General features: G+C 36.4%; 2 protein-coding genes and 1 long non-coding RNA gene across 5 annotated transcripts; 2 read left to right on the plus strand and 1 right to left on the minus strand.

Annotated features, from left to right (window-relative positions):
- Positions 1-8,236: 8,236 nt before the first annotated feature.
- LOC130459342 (zinc finger protein 11-like) lies at positions 8,237-8,668 on the minus strand. The gene has a single exon (XM_056826660.1). The coding sequence runs from the start codon at positions 8,666-8,668 to the stop codon at positions 8,237-8,239; it is 432 nt and encodes a 143-aa protein (XP_056682638.1).
- On the plus strand, positions 8,301-11,957 carry LOC110778749 (uncharacterized). The gene is made up of 2 exons (XM_056827398.1): positions 8,301-9,852; positions 11,341-11,957. Exons 1-2 carry the CDS (start codon positions 9,150-9,152, stop codon positions 11,349-11,351), a joined length of 714 nt encoding a protein of 237 aa, XP_056683376.1. The 5' UTR covers positions 8,301-9,149; the 3' UTR covers positions 11,352-11,957.
- A 1,548-nt stretch (positions 11,958-13,505) lies between these two features.
- Positions 13,506-17,387, plus strand: LOC130459231 (uncharacterized). 3 transcript variants are annotated; one of them, XR_008918477.1, is made up of 3 exons: positions 13,506-13,949; positions 14,053-16,662; positions 16,792-17,387. It is a non-coding gene; the product is annotated as an uncharacterized lncRNA (long non-coding RNA). The 3 variants fall into 3 exon arrangements; XR_008918476.1 differs by having other exon boundaries at positions 13,506-16,662; XR_008918478.1 differs by lacking the exon at positions 14,053-16,662.
- The last annotated feature ends 1,106 nt before the right edge of the window (positions 17,388-18,493 follow it).

Consider the following 18,493-nt stretch of genomic DNA (forward strand, 5'->3'; position numbering starts at 1 on the left):
TTAAAATGGTCTAAACTCACATTTTCTACTTCATGTACCAAATTAAAAAGAAAAGGCTCATTTCAAAACTTAATCAAACACGGTATTAAGAATCATTTGCCAAACTCATACCATCTTTGTTCTTAATTCGATCTCATGCCACTTTGTGAACTAGGGATGCGATCACTTCCTTCAAAAAGTATGTTTCAAGTCTTATAAGTCCAGATAATTTACAACTAAGTCATATCCAGGCAATGAGTATCAATCAGATCCTATAATTTCCATCAGATATGATAAGATTACTCTCAAATTTACTACTCCGTATATTTCAATCAATATTAATCATATCAATTAGTTTTAATAAGATTTAATCAAGTCTAAAAAATTTAATCAATTACAATAAATTCAGACAAGCTTAAGTTTCATCTGACGAAAAGAACATCCCTAAGGCCTAAACGGGATAAGAGACTCGAGCCCCACACATGCAAGCAAAATCAGAAAAGGGGAACAAAATAGGGATGTTTATTATTTAAAACTATTTTAAACTTATAGACTTTAAACAATGTGTTTAAATTTCATGCCCATATTTTTAGCACGAAATGGGACCCACATTTTGGAGCTCTAATATCAACCCATAAATAATGACCCAACTACAAATTCTTTTGTTATTAGCTAACCTTAACAAAAGCATGATTAGTTTAGTTAGCATCTAATCTTCCTTGGTCTTATCTTAATCAAAAGCTTCTTACCTACCTTAATACTAACACATACTCGAATGGAATGTTGTTGAATTGTCATAGTTCACATGAGGAATGATATCTCTTTTCATTCTTCCTAATTGTAATTTTTTTATGATATAATAAACGTTAAATAATGGTTAATAAGTACTCTTTACGTCTCTTTTTGTTCTTTATGTTTTCTTTTTTGGATGTTTCAAAATGTTCTTTACATTTTCTTTTAGATTATCGCATAAATGTTTTAATATTCTATCAAAATTTGTGTCCAATTATTATTTTAATCAATTAAATTCATTGGGTCATTTAATATCTCACATTTTCCCATTAGGACATTAATTTTTTTTGAATTTTTCCAATATCAATTTTTTTATTAAAGTGAAAACATTATAAATAAACATAACTTGTCTTGTTTAAATAAAGATAAAGGAATCTCGATGTAAATTACTTATTCGTTAAAACGCGTGAAAAATGCCAAACGTAAAGAACAAGAAGAGACAGGGAGAGTAGTTTAATAAATTACTAGTTGTGTTAAACCTCTATCCCTTATTATTTGATATTATTCGGTATGTGTGGTTATTTAAGCACAAGTGACAAGATTTTTTTTGTCATACTTGTATTTTATGAGTGATGTGTGTGGGGTTTTTAAATGCATACTCTCTCCGTTCTTAAATATTAGTCATATTTTGACTTTTCAACTCGTTTCAACTCAATATTTAAATGTAAATCTCTCCAAGTACATATGTTAGCAAAATATAAAATTTAATATTGTTAAATTACACATTAAGACGAACAAAATAAGATCTCACATGAATATGTTTTGAAATACGTATTGGAAAAGAATTTGAAGACTCTCTTCAATTGTGAATAGTATCAAGATTCTAAACGGACTAATATTCGAGAACAGAGGGAGTATAAGTTTTAATGAAAATAGTGAAGAATTTTAAATGTATATAAGCCAACATTAAGAAACCAATATTTAATACCGTAGAGTGATTATCTCTTCTCTTTTCTTTTGAGAAATCAATACTCCCTCCGTCCCTTAATACTCGCACCGGTTTGACCGGTGCGGAGTTTAAGATACTTGAATTGACTTATTAATTTAATATGTGTTAGTTGATAGTGGAATATTTTTTTAATATAGTTAGTGGAAAATGTGTATAGGAGTGGGGTATGGTGAGTGGGATGTGTGAATTTTTAAGTGATTTTTTGTATGGAGTGAGGTTGTAGGTGGGGTAGTAGGTAAGTGTGAGAAATATTATAATATTGGTATAAATTTCCATTTATAAAAACGGTACAAGTATTAAGGGACGGCCCGAAAAAGAAAGTGGTGCGAGTATTAAGGGACGGAGGGAGTATTTAAGTACGCAAGTCAACATTAAGAACACATTAAGAATTCATTATTTCAATATTTCATAATCTACTCACGGTCTTTTATTATTAATCAAATACTTTACGCATTAATAATTGTGTATACTCTGTACATAGTTAACTAAATAACATCATATAAGTTATTTAATACCAGTTTATAGTTAGTAAAATAGAAATTTAATTTCCAAATATTAAAAAATAAACTAACTAGAGGTATAAAAAGTTGTTCACAATTTATTTTTTTACCCTGCCTCACTTATTCTATATATTCCCTCCGTATTTTTTTAAGAGATACACTTGGCCGGGCACGGATATTAAGAAGAATAATTGAATGAAATAGATGTTAGAGATTCGAGTAACCATCAAGATGTTAGAGATAGATATAAGTATTATTGTTATAAACTTGGTCTAACTGTTTAAGCTTTTGTTGTGTTACATTGACAGTAGGAATGGCAATGGATCGGATTCGGGTCGGATGTAGTAAGATCCGAATCCGATCCATTTACTAATCGGACCCCAGATTTGGCTCCGAATCCGAGTCCGACTCCGAAACTCCTAAATCCGAGTCCGATCCGACTACTCTTGTAGGAGGTCCGAATCCGACCCGATCCAACGGACCTCCGACAAGATCCGAAAGCATCCTAGTAAACCTCCAACAATCTCAAATACTACTAAAAAGAAATGAAAAGTATCATAGTTACTTTGTTTTCATTAATTATTTCTACAGGCTGCTTGTAAATCGGATAAATATTAATGCAATGTCTAATATGCTTATATGTTTACATCCCTTTAAACTAGAATTCGTAATAAAATTGAGACAAAACATAATCACCATGCCTACAAATTATTCGTAATAAATGGAGTGTTGAGTAATCATCTAGTTGTATCTTTCAATTGAAGAGAAGATCTAGTTGTTTTCCTTGAATAACTTGAAGAAGAAAAAAGATCTACATGTTTTCCTTAATAACTTGAAGAAAAATAGATCTTACATGTTTTTCATACGAAATACTGCTATCAGTCATATATATTTCCAGAGTACTTCATGTTTGGGTAGAATTGCATTAGTAGAGGAGAGAGGGAGGAGCTGTAAACTTGTAATACAGTAGAAAGAAATAGGAGATAGAAAGTAGAGGAGAGAGAAAGAGGAGGAATGAAGAAGAGATGTTCCGTATGTACAATGTAGGCGGCGTGAATGAGTAAACAAAATAGGGTTAGGTACTTTGTATCACAGACATATGCACGGCCCATTTATAAAATAGCAGTTTTCTAATGGTGGATTCGGACTCGGGTAAAACCCGATGGATCCAAACCAGGATCCATATCCGATCCGACTCCTATTCGGATTCGGGTTTTTCTTATCGGACTCGGATTCGGATTTTTTTAATTCGGATTTGGATCGGACTTTTTTCTTCGGATCGGATCGGACTCGAATCGGACTCGGATTGAATTGCCATCCCTAATTGACAGCTTCACAAACAATATAAGAGCACAAACCAAGTACACAACTAAAATGCCTCATGCACAAATATCAACACAAAAACAACTTGTAATAGTAATCAACCTGCATCTGTCAAGATATATATATTAACCTATTTACTATTTAGGCACAAGTCAACTGTGATCTAAAAAGGAAAATATAGACGAGTAAAGTTTGACAAGTTTGCTATAAAAGAAAACAAGCTTCAGAGCATCAATTGTAAGGGTGACCTCTTATTTACCCACTCTTAATCTCTCTCTTCCTCCACATCATTACCATCTCTTATTAAGAGTTCTCTACCAAAAACCCAAGAAATAGGCCACCTCTTATACACTAACTCTTGCATACAATTTCACATGTTTTTTTTTTTTTTTTAGAATATAACTAAAAAGCATACATAAAATACACCTCATACCCCCTCTTATTTCTAAGAGCTACCTCTTATTTAGAGGATGTCTTAATCAACCTCTAAATAAGAGGTATCTAAGAGTTACCCTAATTTTTTTAAGAGCTAGCTCTTAAAAATTCTCTCTCCTTAAGAGAGGGCTAAGAGTAAGCTACAATTGATGCTCTGATATCATCAATGTATTCATCTTGGGACTCGATGTAGTCATCAACCTTCACATCTAACATAATTATGAGTTAAAAACAAGGAAATTTGGTGAAACACTACCTTTAAGTTTGGTGGTTTTGTGAATTGCTACCTTTTAAAAAGGAAATTATATTTTACTACCTTATAAGTTTGGTTTGTTTGACTAACACTACCATTTGCCGTTTTTTGTTAATGTTTTACGTCTTTGGACTCCACTACAACGGTTATTTTAATATGGCAAATGCACAAAATGACAAATAAACAGAGATATTTAAAAGAATAGAAGAAATACACGACGGAAAACATTAACGAAAACGTCAAATGGTAGTGTTAGTCAAACAAACCAAACTTATAAGGTAGTTAAATTAAAAAAAGTTTTTATAAGGTAGCAATTCACAAAACCACCAAATTTAAAGGTAGTGTTTTACAAAATTTCCTAAAAACAAATTAAAGTGTCAACTGTAAGTAATTACAAAGAATAATACATCTCTAACACTCATCAATGGAAAATATATTTTTTTTAAACAAAAGCTCAAACAGCCTAAGAAACCTTGCCTAATTATTGATTTCGAATCATCATAGGAATGAACAATTTGTCAATATACTATAAAAAAGTGATCATCAAAAATTACAAAATAGGGAAATAGAATAAAATCGGTAGTTTAGCAACACATAAGGTATTCATTCTAAGACAATTTTATCAAAACAATCAAATTTGACAGTAAAAAAACTACACCGGTGAATCCTGAATATGAAAATGTGACATAGGTAGAAAGGGCACAACAACAAATTTGACTAGCATAGTAGCATCATGTAGGGATTTGGGGCCTTTTTTAGTTCTCATGTTGTACTCCCTCCATTTCGAAATAATGGAAACATTTACGCATTTCACAACAACCAAGATAAATGATTGGAATGTAAGAAATAAGTATGGGAAAAGTAGAATGTTTTAAGAAAAAATAATAATAATTAGGTTGATTGGAGTGGTGTAAGAAAAGAAGAATAAAAAAATAGATTGGGTGGAAAGTTTTGAGTAAAAAGATAATATAAAAATAGATTGAGTGGAATGTTGTAAGTAAAGCGGGGAAAAAAGTAGTGTGAATTCATTAAATATGATGAGTCATCTACCAAAATTAGAATAAAGCACATTGTCCCAATTATTTTAAAACATCCATTTAAGAAAACCGTCCCCATTATTTTGAAACAGAGGGAATATACAGTAGTTATCTATCAGTTGAAATCAATGGCATCACTTGTAGGTGTTAAATAGGAGCATTTGTCTTGGACTTGCTATAAATTTCTTTTCCATTCTTCAACCTAGCAACAAACGATCAATTCCACCTCCTAGAGAAAGGGGTGCCTCATCTGGTAGTTTACAGTTACACTGCTTTTTTCTACTTATCGGTTTGTTGTTTTGTGGTTGCCATTGTTTTGAACATCATATTCCAATGCATAAACTGTCGTCTTATTTAAGTTAGCATATAAGATACAACACTTGAAGAACGGTTGCAACGGTTTTATACCTAATACTAAACTTAGTTCTTCTTAGTTTTCTGTAATTTTATTTCTTCTTATTCACCAATAGGTAGTTTTTCTAAATCGGTTGAACTTAAAACAAAAACTAGGAAATCAAAATAGCATGCGAATAAAAAGTCAGCGTAAGTCAACTATGGTAACTCAACAGCATTTTATAAACGCAAGTCAACTATGGTAACTCAGCGCAAGTCAACAACAGTTATACCATTCTGAGCAACAGCCTGATTATCAAACTGACAATCATGCTTAATTGTCTCTGTGAGCAGCACAAAACAGGTTTCCACTGATATTGTATAATTACTAATTAGACATTTGGACCTAATTAGTAACTGTCCTGCAACATCAATCAGCCCTCGAGTTGATTAGCTTGACCAACTTGCTAATTTAAGAAGTAGACTTAAATAAGCACCAAACGACATTTCACTATCAGACACCAAAATCAACCCACTAACAGCAAACTTTACCACTAAATTTATCTTTATAAACAGCAAGCTGGTTGATCTAACTATTTATATAGACCATAATCCAAATTCCTAAAATTCATATCTTAAGCTCCAAAATAGAAAGAAAAGTTTATGCAAAAAGTAATCATATTTGAAGCAAAAATCCAGGTTTTCCAAAAGAAGCAGCAGCAAGATACTTTAACATTTATGACTTTCGTCTCTACTAGACCTGGTTATCGGGCGGGGCGGGTCAGGGTCGGTGCGGGTCAAAAGAGGGTCGGGTATTGAAAGGGTCATTTTTAGCGGGTCGATAATGGGCGGGTCAAAAGTGGGTCGCGGGTCAATAGCGGGTCATTAGTGGGCGGGTCAATAAACGAGCAATGAAAAATGAAAAACAAAAGAGCCATGTGCAAGTACAAGTAAATACGAAGCTATACACGTAATTTTTTGTATCATTACTATTTTAATTTTCAAAATAATTGTAGTATAAGTTTGACCCTATAATGACTCTGTCCAATAAAGGCCCTGTCCAATAAGAGCCCTGCCCAATAAAAGCCCTATTAACTTGACCCTAACCCTATATCCATTGGACTACCCTGTCCATTAACCAGGTCTAGTCTCTACGTCTTCAGACCTCAAATCAACAAAAGCAGCAGCAGCAGAGTTCCTGTAGCACATCAAAACTGAATCCAACTATATTTATTAGAATTACTAATCACAATCACAAAAATTCGAACTTAAGTTACATGAACGAATTAAACTCACAAATATTTCCTATTACTTTCTTAATTTCTTCAATTATGCTTAACCAACCACAATTATCATTAACAAACTTACCATCATTGCAAGACACACAAAGGACGATGACGAAGACAATGTCAAAGAAGAGAAACGGAAATGATGAGAGAAAATTCACTCATGGGAGGCCATGGACAGAGAACGTGAAAAAATTGAAGAAGAGAGAGAGACGGGTTCTGGAATTACGCAATTATTAAAGGAAAGAGGAGGAAAGATTTTGGGTGACCGGTTGTAACGGTAACCTGTTAACTTGGACTGTTTAAAGAAGGGGAAGTAAGTAATTAGGATTATTCTGGAATAATCATTAGTTGTGATTAATATTAGAAGACCACTTATAGTTGAGATTAATATTGTTTATTTTTCCCAAAAAATAAGCATAAATCTCATATATAATATTGAAACGTACGTAAAAAGAAAATCAAAGGGAAAAAATGAATCTTACAATGAAGTAAAGAAATTACAGGAAAAAATAATATTACACCTGTAGAAGTAGAGAGATGATAGTGAAGTGAATTAGAGAGATCAAAGTAAAATGGGAAATGAAACATCAGATTGCACTACAAGAAAGCGCTTGATTACCAACTGATTTTACCGACCGACGTGAAAGTAGTCAGTAAAAATAAATTTACCAACCGAATCAGAAACGGTCGCTAAATTTACCGACCGAATGTAGAGCGGTTGGTAAATTTAAAATTTACCAACCGCTTTCATAACAGTCGTAAATTTATCGACTGCATAAACTTCCATTCCGACTAATGAGCAGTCGGTAAATTCCGACTATTTTCAAAATAAATTTAAAATTTTAATAACCGCCTATATAATATATCCGACCAAAAAAGCGGTCGCTAAACTTAAAAAAAAAGTTAAAAAAAATTAAATAATCAATGACCAAAAACGGTCACTAAATTAAAAGAAGAAAAAAATGCTTGTCTGCCTTCCTCCTCCTTCGACCAATTTAGAGAAATTAAAAATAGAAAGTTGAAGAGCCACCCCCCCTCCCCCGACGCAGCCGGTGAACCACCCCCCTCCCCCGACGCAGCCGGTGAACCTCCCCCCCTCCCCCGACGCAGCCGGTTGCCCCCACCCTAACCCCCCGACTCGGCCAGATTACACGACCCACCCAGCCCAGCCGCGCACGGTACCCCAGCGCCGCCAGCCCCAACCTCCAGCGCCGCTGTTACTCTTTCTCGCGAGCCGTCGGCACATGTGTTTGTTCAATTAACCAGGTAATCTTAGTTCCTTTTGCTTTATTGATTGTGGTTCAATTTTTTTCAAACCCTAACTTTTTTTATGTGGTTCAATTTTTTTACACAATTGAAACCTTGTCAGTATCAGTGTCTGCTACTTTAATCGTCAATCTTCTAATGGGTGTAGATGGTGTTGATGGAGGAAGATTAAGATTAATGGTATTAGTATTATTATTATTAGAGATAATAATAGGAAGATTATTAGGTCTCATGGGGAAATGATTAAGTGTTCGTAGCCTGAATACTAGTTGAGCTCTATCTCTTCTATGGACATTCATATGTCCTCCAAGTGCTTGAGCAGATCTAAACTCCCTCTTGCGAAAACTGCATGTGTATGACCTTGGTGGCCATGAATATGATGAACCCATCATCATCATCATATGAGAACCATGATCATCAACATAATAATAACTACTAGTATTATTATCTTGTTTTACTTTGTTGTTGTTGTTATTGTCGTAGCAAAAAGAAGTGTTGTTTGTATTATCCATGGATAATTATTTAAGAAGTAAGAAAGAAGAGAGAAGCTAGATAGATGGTATTTGGTTGAAGGATGATATTAATGGAAGCATGTAGGTGGTATTTATGAGCAATCGAGTTTGAGTTTATAGTAAAAGGGAAACTAAAATATAGTGGCTAATGTACAACTAAAGTATAGTCAAGAACATTATAATGGCTAATGTTTTAAAAAAAGTGCTAATGTGATAATGTTTTTAAATATGTGCTAATGCTTATTTAAAATGTTTAATTTATTAACTTTTTTAATTCATGTATTGATAGGTAATTTTGTTGAATTTGTATGAGAAACAACAAAAAGTAAAGAGAATATGTTTCCATTTAGAAAATTATTTGACGAGATAATTGACTGCTTATTTAGAAATCATCGAGCGTTATAAAGTTACCTAGTGATGATTGAATTTATTTAAATGTTAGTTAGACGAAATAGTAGGTTTAGTGCATGATTGGTGTGAGATGTGTAGGGTGTGGTTAATTAGTAACATGTTTTTTGTGAGATGTGTAGAATTTGGTATCATGAAAAGAAGAGAGCGTAGTTGGATGTATGATAGACTCGACGGGCGCAATCTTAAGCCCGACTTTCTCAAGGGGGTTGGAGAGTTCATTGAGTTTTGCAAAGAGCATCCAACATGCAATGATGGTGACAAAATAAGATGCCCATGCCCCTTGTGTGATAACAGGCGTTTTCATGATACTGAAACAGTTAGAGTACATTTGTACAAGAAGGGGTTTGTTCGTAATTACTATCAATGGATATGTCAAGGGGAAAGCTTAGTAGAGTCCTCGAGTGTTCAGCCAAATCAATATCGGGATATGGTTATTGATGCTCTTGGAAATAATCAAGAGCATTTGGTGAATGAAGAGGGTAATTCAGTTGAAGAAGAACCAAATGATGAAGCTAAGAAGTTTATAGACCTTCTAAAGGCAGCTGGAGATCCATTATATGAAGGGAGCAAACTCTCTGTGTTGGAGATGGCATCAAGAATTGCAAGTTTGAAATGTGAATTCAACTTACAACACAGGTGTGTGGATGGGTTTGCATCTTTGATGAATGATGCGATTCCAAATAACAACCAAATGGGTAGAACTTTCAATAGCACAAAGAAGGTTCTTGAGGGCTTGGAACTTCCTCATGAGAGGATCCACACATGCCCTAAAGGTTGTTTGCTCTTCTGAAAAGGCGATGCACAGTTAGATAAATGTAGAGTATGCGGAAGTGATCGGTATAAGAAGACTGCAAAGGGTAAGCTTATTCCAGCAAAAGTTCTAATCTATTTTCCAATCACACCGAGGTTGCAAAGGTTGTATGCTACCAAGAACATTTCGGAGGATATGACTTGGCATGCCAAGAATCCCCGAGTTCAAAACACCTTCGCACATCCTAGTGATAGTCAAGCGTGGAAGCACTTGGATACAACCTTTCCTAATTTCGCATCAGAGCCACGAAATGTCAGGCTTGGTTTGTGCACGGATGGATTTGCCCCCCATGGTAAATTTGGATCCCAATATTCATGTTGGCCAGTTATTCTTACACCATACAACTTGCCTCCATCGATGTGTATGAAAAGACCATTCATGTTCCTTTCTTTGCTCGTTCCCGGTCCTAAAAATCCTAAAGGAAACTTGGATGTGTACATGCAACCACTCATTGAAGAGTTGAAACAGTTATGGGAGGTTGGGGCTATGACTTATGACATCTCAAGCAAGCAGAATTTCAACCTTCGCGCAGCCCTTTTGTGGACTATTAGTGATTTTCCTGCATATGGAATGCTATCTGGATGGTCCACGGCCGGAAAGAAGGCTTGCCCTTATTGTATGGATAAAAGCAAGGCATTTTGGCTTGAACATGGAGGTAAAGTTTCATGGTTTGATTGCCATCGACAATTCCTTCCACATGATCACCCTTTTCGAAAGAATAAAACAGCTATCTGCAAAAACAAAGTTGAAAATGACATGGGTCCGCATATAATGTGTGGAGAAGAATTGTGGCAGTGTGTGAAGGACTTGCCTAAAGCAACTGATGGTCCTGAAGCTCTTAAGAAGTTGAAGAGTGCCAAAATGGGTTGGTTCAAACAAAGTATTCTATGGGAACTCCCATATTGGAAGGATTTGCTTCTTCGTCACAACTTGGATGTCATGCACATTGAAAAGAACTTTTTTGACCAACTCATAAACACTGTGATGGATGTGAAAGGTAGCACCTCGGACACCACTAGTGCAAGGAAAGATATGGCTAAGTATTGTAAACGTCGGCAGTTAGAGCTTGGAAATGGAAATCAAACCATGCCAAAAGCACCCTTTGCACTTGACAAGGCTCAAAAGAAGGTGTTATGTGAATGGGTTCGAGACTTGAAATTCCCGGATGCTTATGCTTCAAACTTGAGCAGGTGTGTTAATCTTCAATCATGCAAGCTGTATGGAATGAAGAGCCACGATTGTCATGTCTTCATGGAGAGGTTACTTCCGGTTGCTTTGAAGGAGTTGCTTCCCTTGCATGTTTGGAAGGCAATTACAGAGATTAGTCAATTCTTTTATTTGAAAAATGGGAGCGAAAATGTCTTATTTAGCCTATATATGTTTTAAGTTTAAATGTGCTCAATTTAATATATTTGTTATGCATGGGTGATAATCATTTTAATTCTTGTAGGAAAACTATGAAAAAAATGTTGCTGAATGTGTTGAAAAAGGCATTGCTAAAGATCCCAACCAAATCTACTTTGAGACAGTAGGTGGGAGAAAGAAGGGAAAGGTCCCCGGGCTGGGGAGTGGAGACTCTCTATACTTTGCACCATCTAGAAGGGGTGGTAGTTCTTCTAGCTCATACACCCCATCTATTTATTCTCAAATGTCATCTCGATTGGAAGAGACTCAACAACAGTTGACCCAAAAATCCATTGAGCTTGAAACAACAAAAAATCAGATGTTAAAGGCTATGGAGGACGATCTACTTTTGAGGCAAAGGGAGAGAGAAGAAAGAGAAGCAGAGCGACTAGAGCACCAAAGGGAGATGGAAAGGGAGAGACAAGAGAGAGAAAGGGAGAGACAAGAAAGAGAAGAACATGCCGCCCAGATGAAAAAGGCAATGGAGTCTTACGAGCGGATGTTCAGTCAATGTACTGGTTTTCCTTTCTCGCAGTCGCAGGACCCTTGAGATCCAACCGGCGGCGGGACACCTTTGTGTTAGGTAGTTAGTATTCTTGTATTAGTTTGAACTAGTTATAACTTTTCGTATTAACATGTTTGAACAACATTATGTGTATTATGAATCTTTGTTGTATGACTTTGAACAGGTTTAATATTATAACATCGATCAGGTTTCATACGATTTTACAGAATTTATATAAATTCGTATATATACAGGCATATATAATATTTACAGGTACATATATAATATTTATACAGGCATATAATACAGGTATATATGCGATTTTACAAAATTGGCTGCAAATGATATTTACATAATTACCGACCGCAAAGGCAGTCACAAATTTAGTGACCGCCACTAAAGCAGTCACTAATTTAGTGACCGCTACCAAAGCAGTCACTAATTTAGTGACCGCTACCAAAGCAGTCACTAATTTAGTGACCGCTTGGGCAGACACTAATTTACCCACCGCCAACAAGGCAGTCACTAATTTAGTGACCGCCACCAAGGCAGACACTAATTTAGTGACCGCCTAGGCAGTCACTAATTTAGTGACCGCCACCAAGGCAGTCACTAATTTAGTGACCGTCAAGGCGGTCGCTAAATTAGCGACTGCCTTAGCGGTCACTAAATTAGCGACTGCTTGGCGGTCACTAATTTAGTGACTGTTTATTGCGGTCGCTAATCCTGTCGGTAAATTTTAGCGACCGCCTTCCAGTTGGAGTTTCCTAAATTATCGTCCCGGTGAAAACTGACCGCTTTTTTGCGACCGTTGGCGGTCGCAAAATCTTTTACCAACCGTTTTTCGCGTTTTAACAACCAATTTTAGCGGTTGGTAATTAATCAATTTCTTGTAGTGTTGTGGGCAAGTGAATGAGAGAAAATTAAAACCTAGGTAAGAGTTGTAATTTTGTCAAACTTTTGGATAGCATGGTCTTTTTACATGAGGTTTAACAAACCTCTATAGCCAAAACACTAGATATACCAGCTTTTTGATTTTTGAGCTTCTTGGAATCAAAAAGCTATTCCCGACCTCCATCTACCAAACACCCATATTAGAGGTTTGCTTGGGTCAACCTCTAATGTGGTCCAAAAAGCTAAAAGCTCTCCAAAACTCTCTCTATCCCAAACAAGGCCTATATAAGAGCAAACTATTGGTACACGTATATACATTAGACAAGGATGTCATGATTCATAAGCAGTTAAGCACACAACCTTGACAAGCCAAAAATATCACAAATTTGGCACAATCGTGCAACTCAGACACAACACAACGCGATTATCAACCACGTAAAGAAAGAAAAAGAAGTAGAGCCGAGAACATGGCTAGACCAATTCCGTTATAATCATTATATCCCAGAGAACCTTTTAGGTACTCCCGGGGTGTACCTAAAATTAGGTACACTACCCCCTCACATATCTTGCTCATCTCATGTTGCACATTTTATATTTTGCTCATTTGATAATTGCACAACATATGATGAGCAAAACACTGGAAAAGGGAGTACTCTGGGAGTACCAAGAAATTTGTACCGTCTCCAACAGATCACCCTCTTAACAGTTTCCAATTACAAAGACTCTATAGTTACAATTGTTATAAGAGAATAGATACATTTGAAGGCATATATACTAAAATAAACATAATATAAACACAATCGACATCACTAACTAGGGCCGAGAATTAACCAAGCCCTGGTTAAAGCTCAGCCAAGACTCAACTCGCTATGGCTCGGTTCTAGTTCAGGATTGGCTTGAGACCTAAAGAGACGAGCCATGAGCAAGACTAAGCTCGGCTAAAAAAGCTCGCGACAGCTTGAGGTTAGTTTTTAAAATAAAAAATATAATAAATAATACTCTGTAATATTCATTAGTAAAACATCTAATTCTACTCAATTACTCCTTCAAAAACGTTTACTTGAAAAAATTGGAAGAAAAAAAACAACAAAACAAAAAAGTAAATAAACCACTAGCGAAAGGCCCAAGCCCAACCAGACCAACAAAACCCATTCGCCAAAATCTCACAAAAACCCGAAACACCAATCACGAGTCACGACTCACCGCCGCTACTCAGTCGCTGATAGCTCAGTCCATGGCTGGCGACCCACCAACAGGTATGAATTTCAAATTTCTCATTTTCTCATTTTTTTTTTTCAATTTAGTATATATTGTTCCTTAAATGTTCTTGAATTTAATATTGTTAATCAAATGTTGAAGACGATCAACCAAAAAGTTGTTACAAAATTTGTGAAGATCGACATTCATGGGATGGAGAATTGAGCCTAGAAGAGCTTACAACTTGTATGATTGTGAAACTTTGGTGGAGTAACTTATACTTCCTCCATTTTTTTTTAATTGCACAATCTGGGATTTCACGCTTGCCAATGCACTATTTTAATCACTAATATCTCTCATTATACCTTTTAAAAAATTATAAAAATTTGATCATTCGAAAGTATATTTCGAGACGAATCTAACAAGATCCCACATGAATATATTTTTCCTTACATATAAATCACAAAAATTAACTATATAAGAATATGTGAATAGTGATAAAACCAAGATGGTGCAATTATAAAAAAATGGAGGAAGTATTTGAATTTGTAATGTATGTATGATTTAGTTATTTGTGTTTTTGGAGACTTTTTTTATTTGTGAGATCTGTATCACCTAAATAATATGTATCAATGTATGATTAATTTTAAGTTATGAGCCTCAAACGAGCTCGAGCCACGAGCTGAGCCTCCCATTCCAACACAGGAGCCCGAGCCGAGCTCCATTTTTGAGGCTCGACGAGCCTCGAGCTCTAGCAAAGCCTCCTTTCCAAAACTCGAACTCGAGCTGAGCCTCCCACTATTCGGGCTCGTCTCGACTCATTCCCAACTCCTAGCCTAGATATCATTCAAGACACTTAAAGGCAGCACACCGTAAAACAAGATGGAAACTAGAGACAAGTTACTGAAAGGGTAAAATGACTCATAAGTACTAAAAGGTTCCAGATTTCTTCTCTATAGGCTCACATAGAGCAAGATGGAAACTACCAAACCTAATGACCTCAATAACCTAAACCACAAGGTGACGAGATTGCAAACTAGTCATATACTACAAGATACAACAACAAAGTCAAATAGGGGATAGATAACTATCCTTTATATGAGTAGCATTAAAATTTATAATAGATAAACTAGAAATAAACCCATAATAGGACATTCTATAGATCTTCCACCAGAGCAACAAGCTAACCATTACAAAAGCAAAAAAAATCCACCAATTTTTTTTTTTATCAAATATATTAATGCAACAATAATCCAATAATACTTTTCACCATCAATGTAGCAAATTCCAAAATGGTATCTCGTCATTGCAACATTCTACAACCAATCTCACTCCAAATGAATCAGTCAAACCAAAATCAAAATAAACCCTAATTGTACCAGAAACAGGGCCAAACCCAGACATCATGTAATCAAGAGTAAACCCACAGAAAAAGGCAAACCCTACATCACAAAAAATAACATAAGATGACTAGCAGACATAAAGGTATCCGGTGAAATAACACATTGTATGACAAATAATTGAAGCAATTAATTTCAAAAAATCAAAGTAGAATTAAGAAATCAGCTACGACAAAATCATCTTAATTCAAGTTCAAAGCAAAAAAATGAAATCACAGTAATAAAGTAAAAGGAAAATATAAGTCAAATCGCCGAACAATGAGATGAGATACCATTTTGCAACCAAGACATTTTAAAAGGTAGTTTTGTGCCACTTATTTTTAAGGTAGTTTCTTGCAAAAACAACATTTTGAAAAATGGTTTCTCGCAAAATTTCCACAAGTAAAGCGCATACAAGTAGGAAACATGACAAACATCGGTACTAAGGAGGTGAACGATGACGTTTGGAGCATGAGCAAGAACATCAAGGGCCTATAGATCTCATCATTTTATTTTTTTAACACAACAGTAGCACTTAGTAGCAGATAGGTTAAATAAACACTCCAAATTACACAAACCAAAGAACGTCCTCACGCAAATTACAGTCCCGTACACCATGTCTTTTAGCTGTTAATATGTTATCATCAATTGAACAAACATGGCCATCGATTCCAAATTCAACGAGCCTTGTTATTACCATCGTTGCTGGTATCACAAGCCTCATTGTTTCGGCGAACATAAATCACTTCAAAATTAGGATTCTCAGTTATAATCTCAAAATAAATTTCAAAATATACAAGTATGTTCCTGGGTTGGAGTGAAGCCACATTGATCTTAGTATCACCTTTAAGAACATATATATATAGTTACATGACTCATAAGTGAGCAATGACTCCAAGGTGAGTTCCCTCAACAACTTAACATGATTACTGACAAGGCTCTCTCTAGTGAACGGATATGCCTCAGATCCGTAATCGCTCAAGATCTGTCGTCCATGAAAATCCACGTATTCACTATCGGGTCCCACAATAACTAGCTTTTCGGGAATATATCCGCAAATTTTGATGTAGTTGGAGTATTCGAAGGCCATCCGCCACCAAGATATCTTGTTTTCCTTCATAAACTTATCTATTTTGCTTTTGTGAACCTCTGGGCTAAAAAAGGGTATGTAGACCACTACAATCTCGAATTCTTGCTTATTAACTCTGCGTTGTTCATAGACCTTGTTAAGGGTGTGAATGAAACTTTTGTTAGTGATACAGTGTAAAGCCCTGGACTGACTTTACCACACACACACAACACACGAACAGGAATAGAGAAAGGAGATGTTGATTACTAGGACTCAACGGTCAAAGGGTTACAAAATGCAGTAGCTTTAGGCTACAACTCTCCCGTAAGTAACTTGAGGTTACTACTCTCCAATTCACCAATAAATTCTCAATGTCTTTCTCTTCCCCTCCTCTCTTATTTATACAAACTAACAAGTACAAAACATTAATGCTTCCTCTGCTTTCTTTGTCAGTTTGTGCCAACTGCTGCCCCTGCTGTAGCTGTGTTGTTGTTGTGGTTGTGGTTGTGGTGCCTATCCCCTCTTCTGTTGCGCCTGTAATAGACCAGCATAGGTGGGTCAGTGTTGGTATGGTCCATTACAACACCCCGCCCCCAAACCAACACCTTGTCCTCAAGGTGGAAGTCCGGAAAACGGTCATTGATCAAGCCTGCCACTTCCCACGTAGCATCAAATGAGGGCAAGCCTTTCCATTTGATCAAGACCATGGTTTCTTTCCCCACACTTGCACGTGGCTCTACCAGCAGGTCCAACTCAGAAGTAAGTTGATCAGGCAAGGATGATGCAGTCACCACTTCTCCAACTGCTCGTTTCAGCTGTGAAACATGGAATACCGGGTGAATTTTACTGGTGGGAGGTAACCTGAGTTTGTAGGCGACCACACCAATCTTCTGTATAATCTCGAATGGGCCATAAAAGCGGGCTGACAATTTCTCGTTGGGCCTCGATCTTGGCTAACGAACGTTGCCGATATGGTTGTAATTTCAGAAAGACTTTGTCCCCCACTTCAAAACTCTCATCCCTTCTTCTTTTGTCAGCATTATCTTTCATGATTTGTTGGGCACGCAGCAGGTTGAGTTTGAGTTCATCTAAAACTCCATCTCTTTCACGTATTAACTCATCCAAGGAATCAACTGGTGTCTGCCTTATAGAAGATTGATAAGAAGAGATACTTTTATCATTGATTGCAGACTAGTATTTATAGTAAATACAACTCTAGGTTATAGGATTTAGCTACGTTAGTAATCTGTTACAACTATAAGATAAGCATAGAATAATTCCTAGATAGATAAATACAAGGTAAATATATTTAACAACCTAAGGATTAACTTAGACTGAGTCAATCCTTATCACGCCCCCTCAAAACGGTCGGCCAACACGAGAGACCGATTTTGTGAACCAAGTTATTAAACGTGGACCTTGGCAATGGCTTTGTGAGTGCATCAGCAAGCTGGTCGTTGGTGGAGATATAGGCTACCCGTAGTTTACCAGATTGTACATTTTCTCGAACAAAATGGTAGTCTAGACCGAGATGCTTCATTTTTGAGTGAAAAACGGGATTTGCACTTGCATATGTGGCTCCTAAATTATCACAATATACTACTGGAGCTTTGTTGGATGTTGAGTAGGGATGTCAATGGGGCGGGGCGGATGCGGATGTAGGTCCCTCCATCCCCATCCCCACCTAAAATTTTCATCCCCATCCCCGCCCCATCATCCATGGCGGGTACAAAATTCATCCCCATCCCCGCCCCAACGGGTGTAAGCTAAAATCCATCCCCGTCCCGCCACCCAACTGGGTATTCATGCCCGTCTTATCCCCGCTTCATACCTGCGCTAATACCCGCCTAATTTTTCTTATTTAGCAAACATTTGCCATATATACGGAGTAATTAAAGTTAACTATAGAAAAAATACCTTATGACTAAAGTAACCTATATAATCGGAAAAAATACTCGTCATAACAAAAAAAATCCAACAAAAAACATAAAAATCTCACCTAAATTTATATTATCACCTAAAGATGCGAATAAATCCAAACTCACCCCATCACCCATGGCGGGTATAAAGCGGGGCGAGTGGGGATGGGGCGGGGCGAGTGGGGATGGGGCGGAGCGGGCGGGGATGGGGCGGGTTCAACACAAAATCCACACCC

Source organism: Spinacia oleracea, chromosome 4, assembly GCF_020520425.1.
Source record: "Spinacia oleracea cultivar Varoflay chromosome 4, BTI_SOV_V1, whole genome shotgun sequence".
Lineage (NCBI taxonomy): Eukaryota > Viridiplantae > Streptophyta > Magnoliopsida > Caryophyllales > Amaranthaceae > Spinacia > Spinacia oleracea.

Excerpts from the sequence above, each read along its gene's own strand:
- LOC130459342 (XM_056826660.1), bottom strand. The coding sequence starts at position 8,668 with ATGGATAATACAAACAACACTTCTTTTTGCTACGACAATAACAACAAC.
- LOC110778749 (XM_056827398.1), top strand. The coding sequence starts at position 9,150 with ATGTGTAGGGTGTGGTTAATTAGTAACATGTTTTTTGTGAGATGTGTA.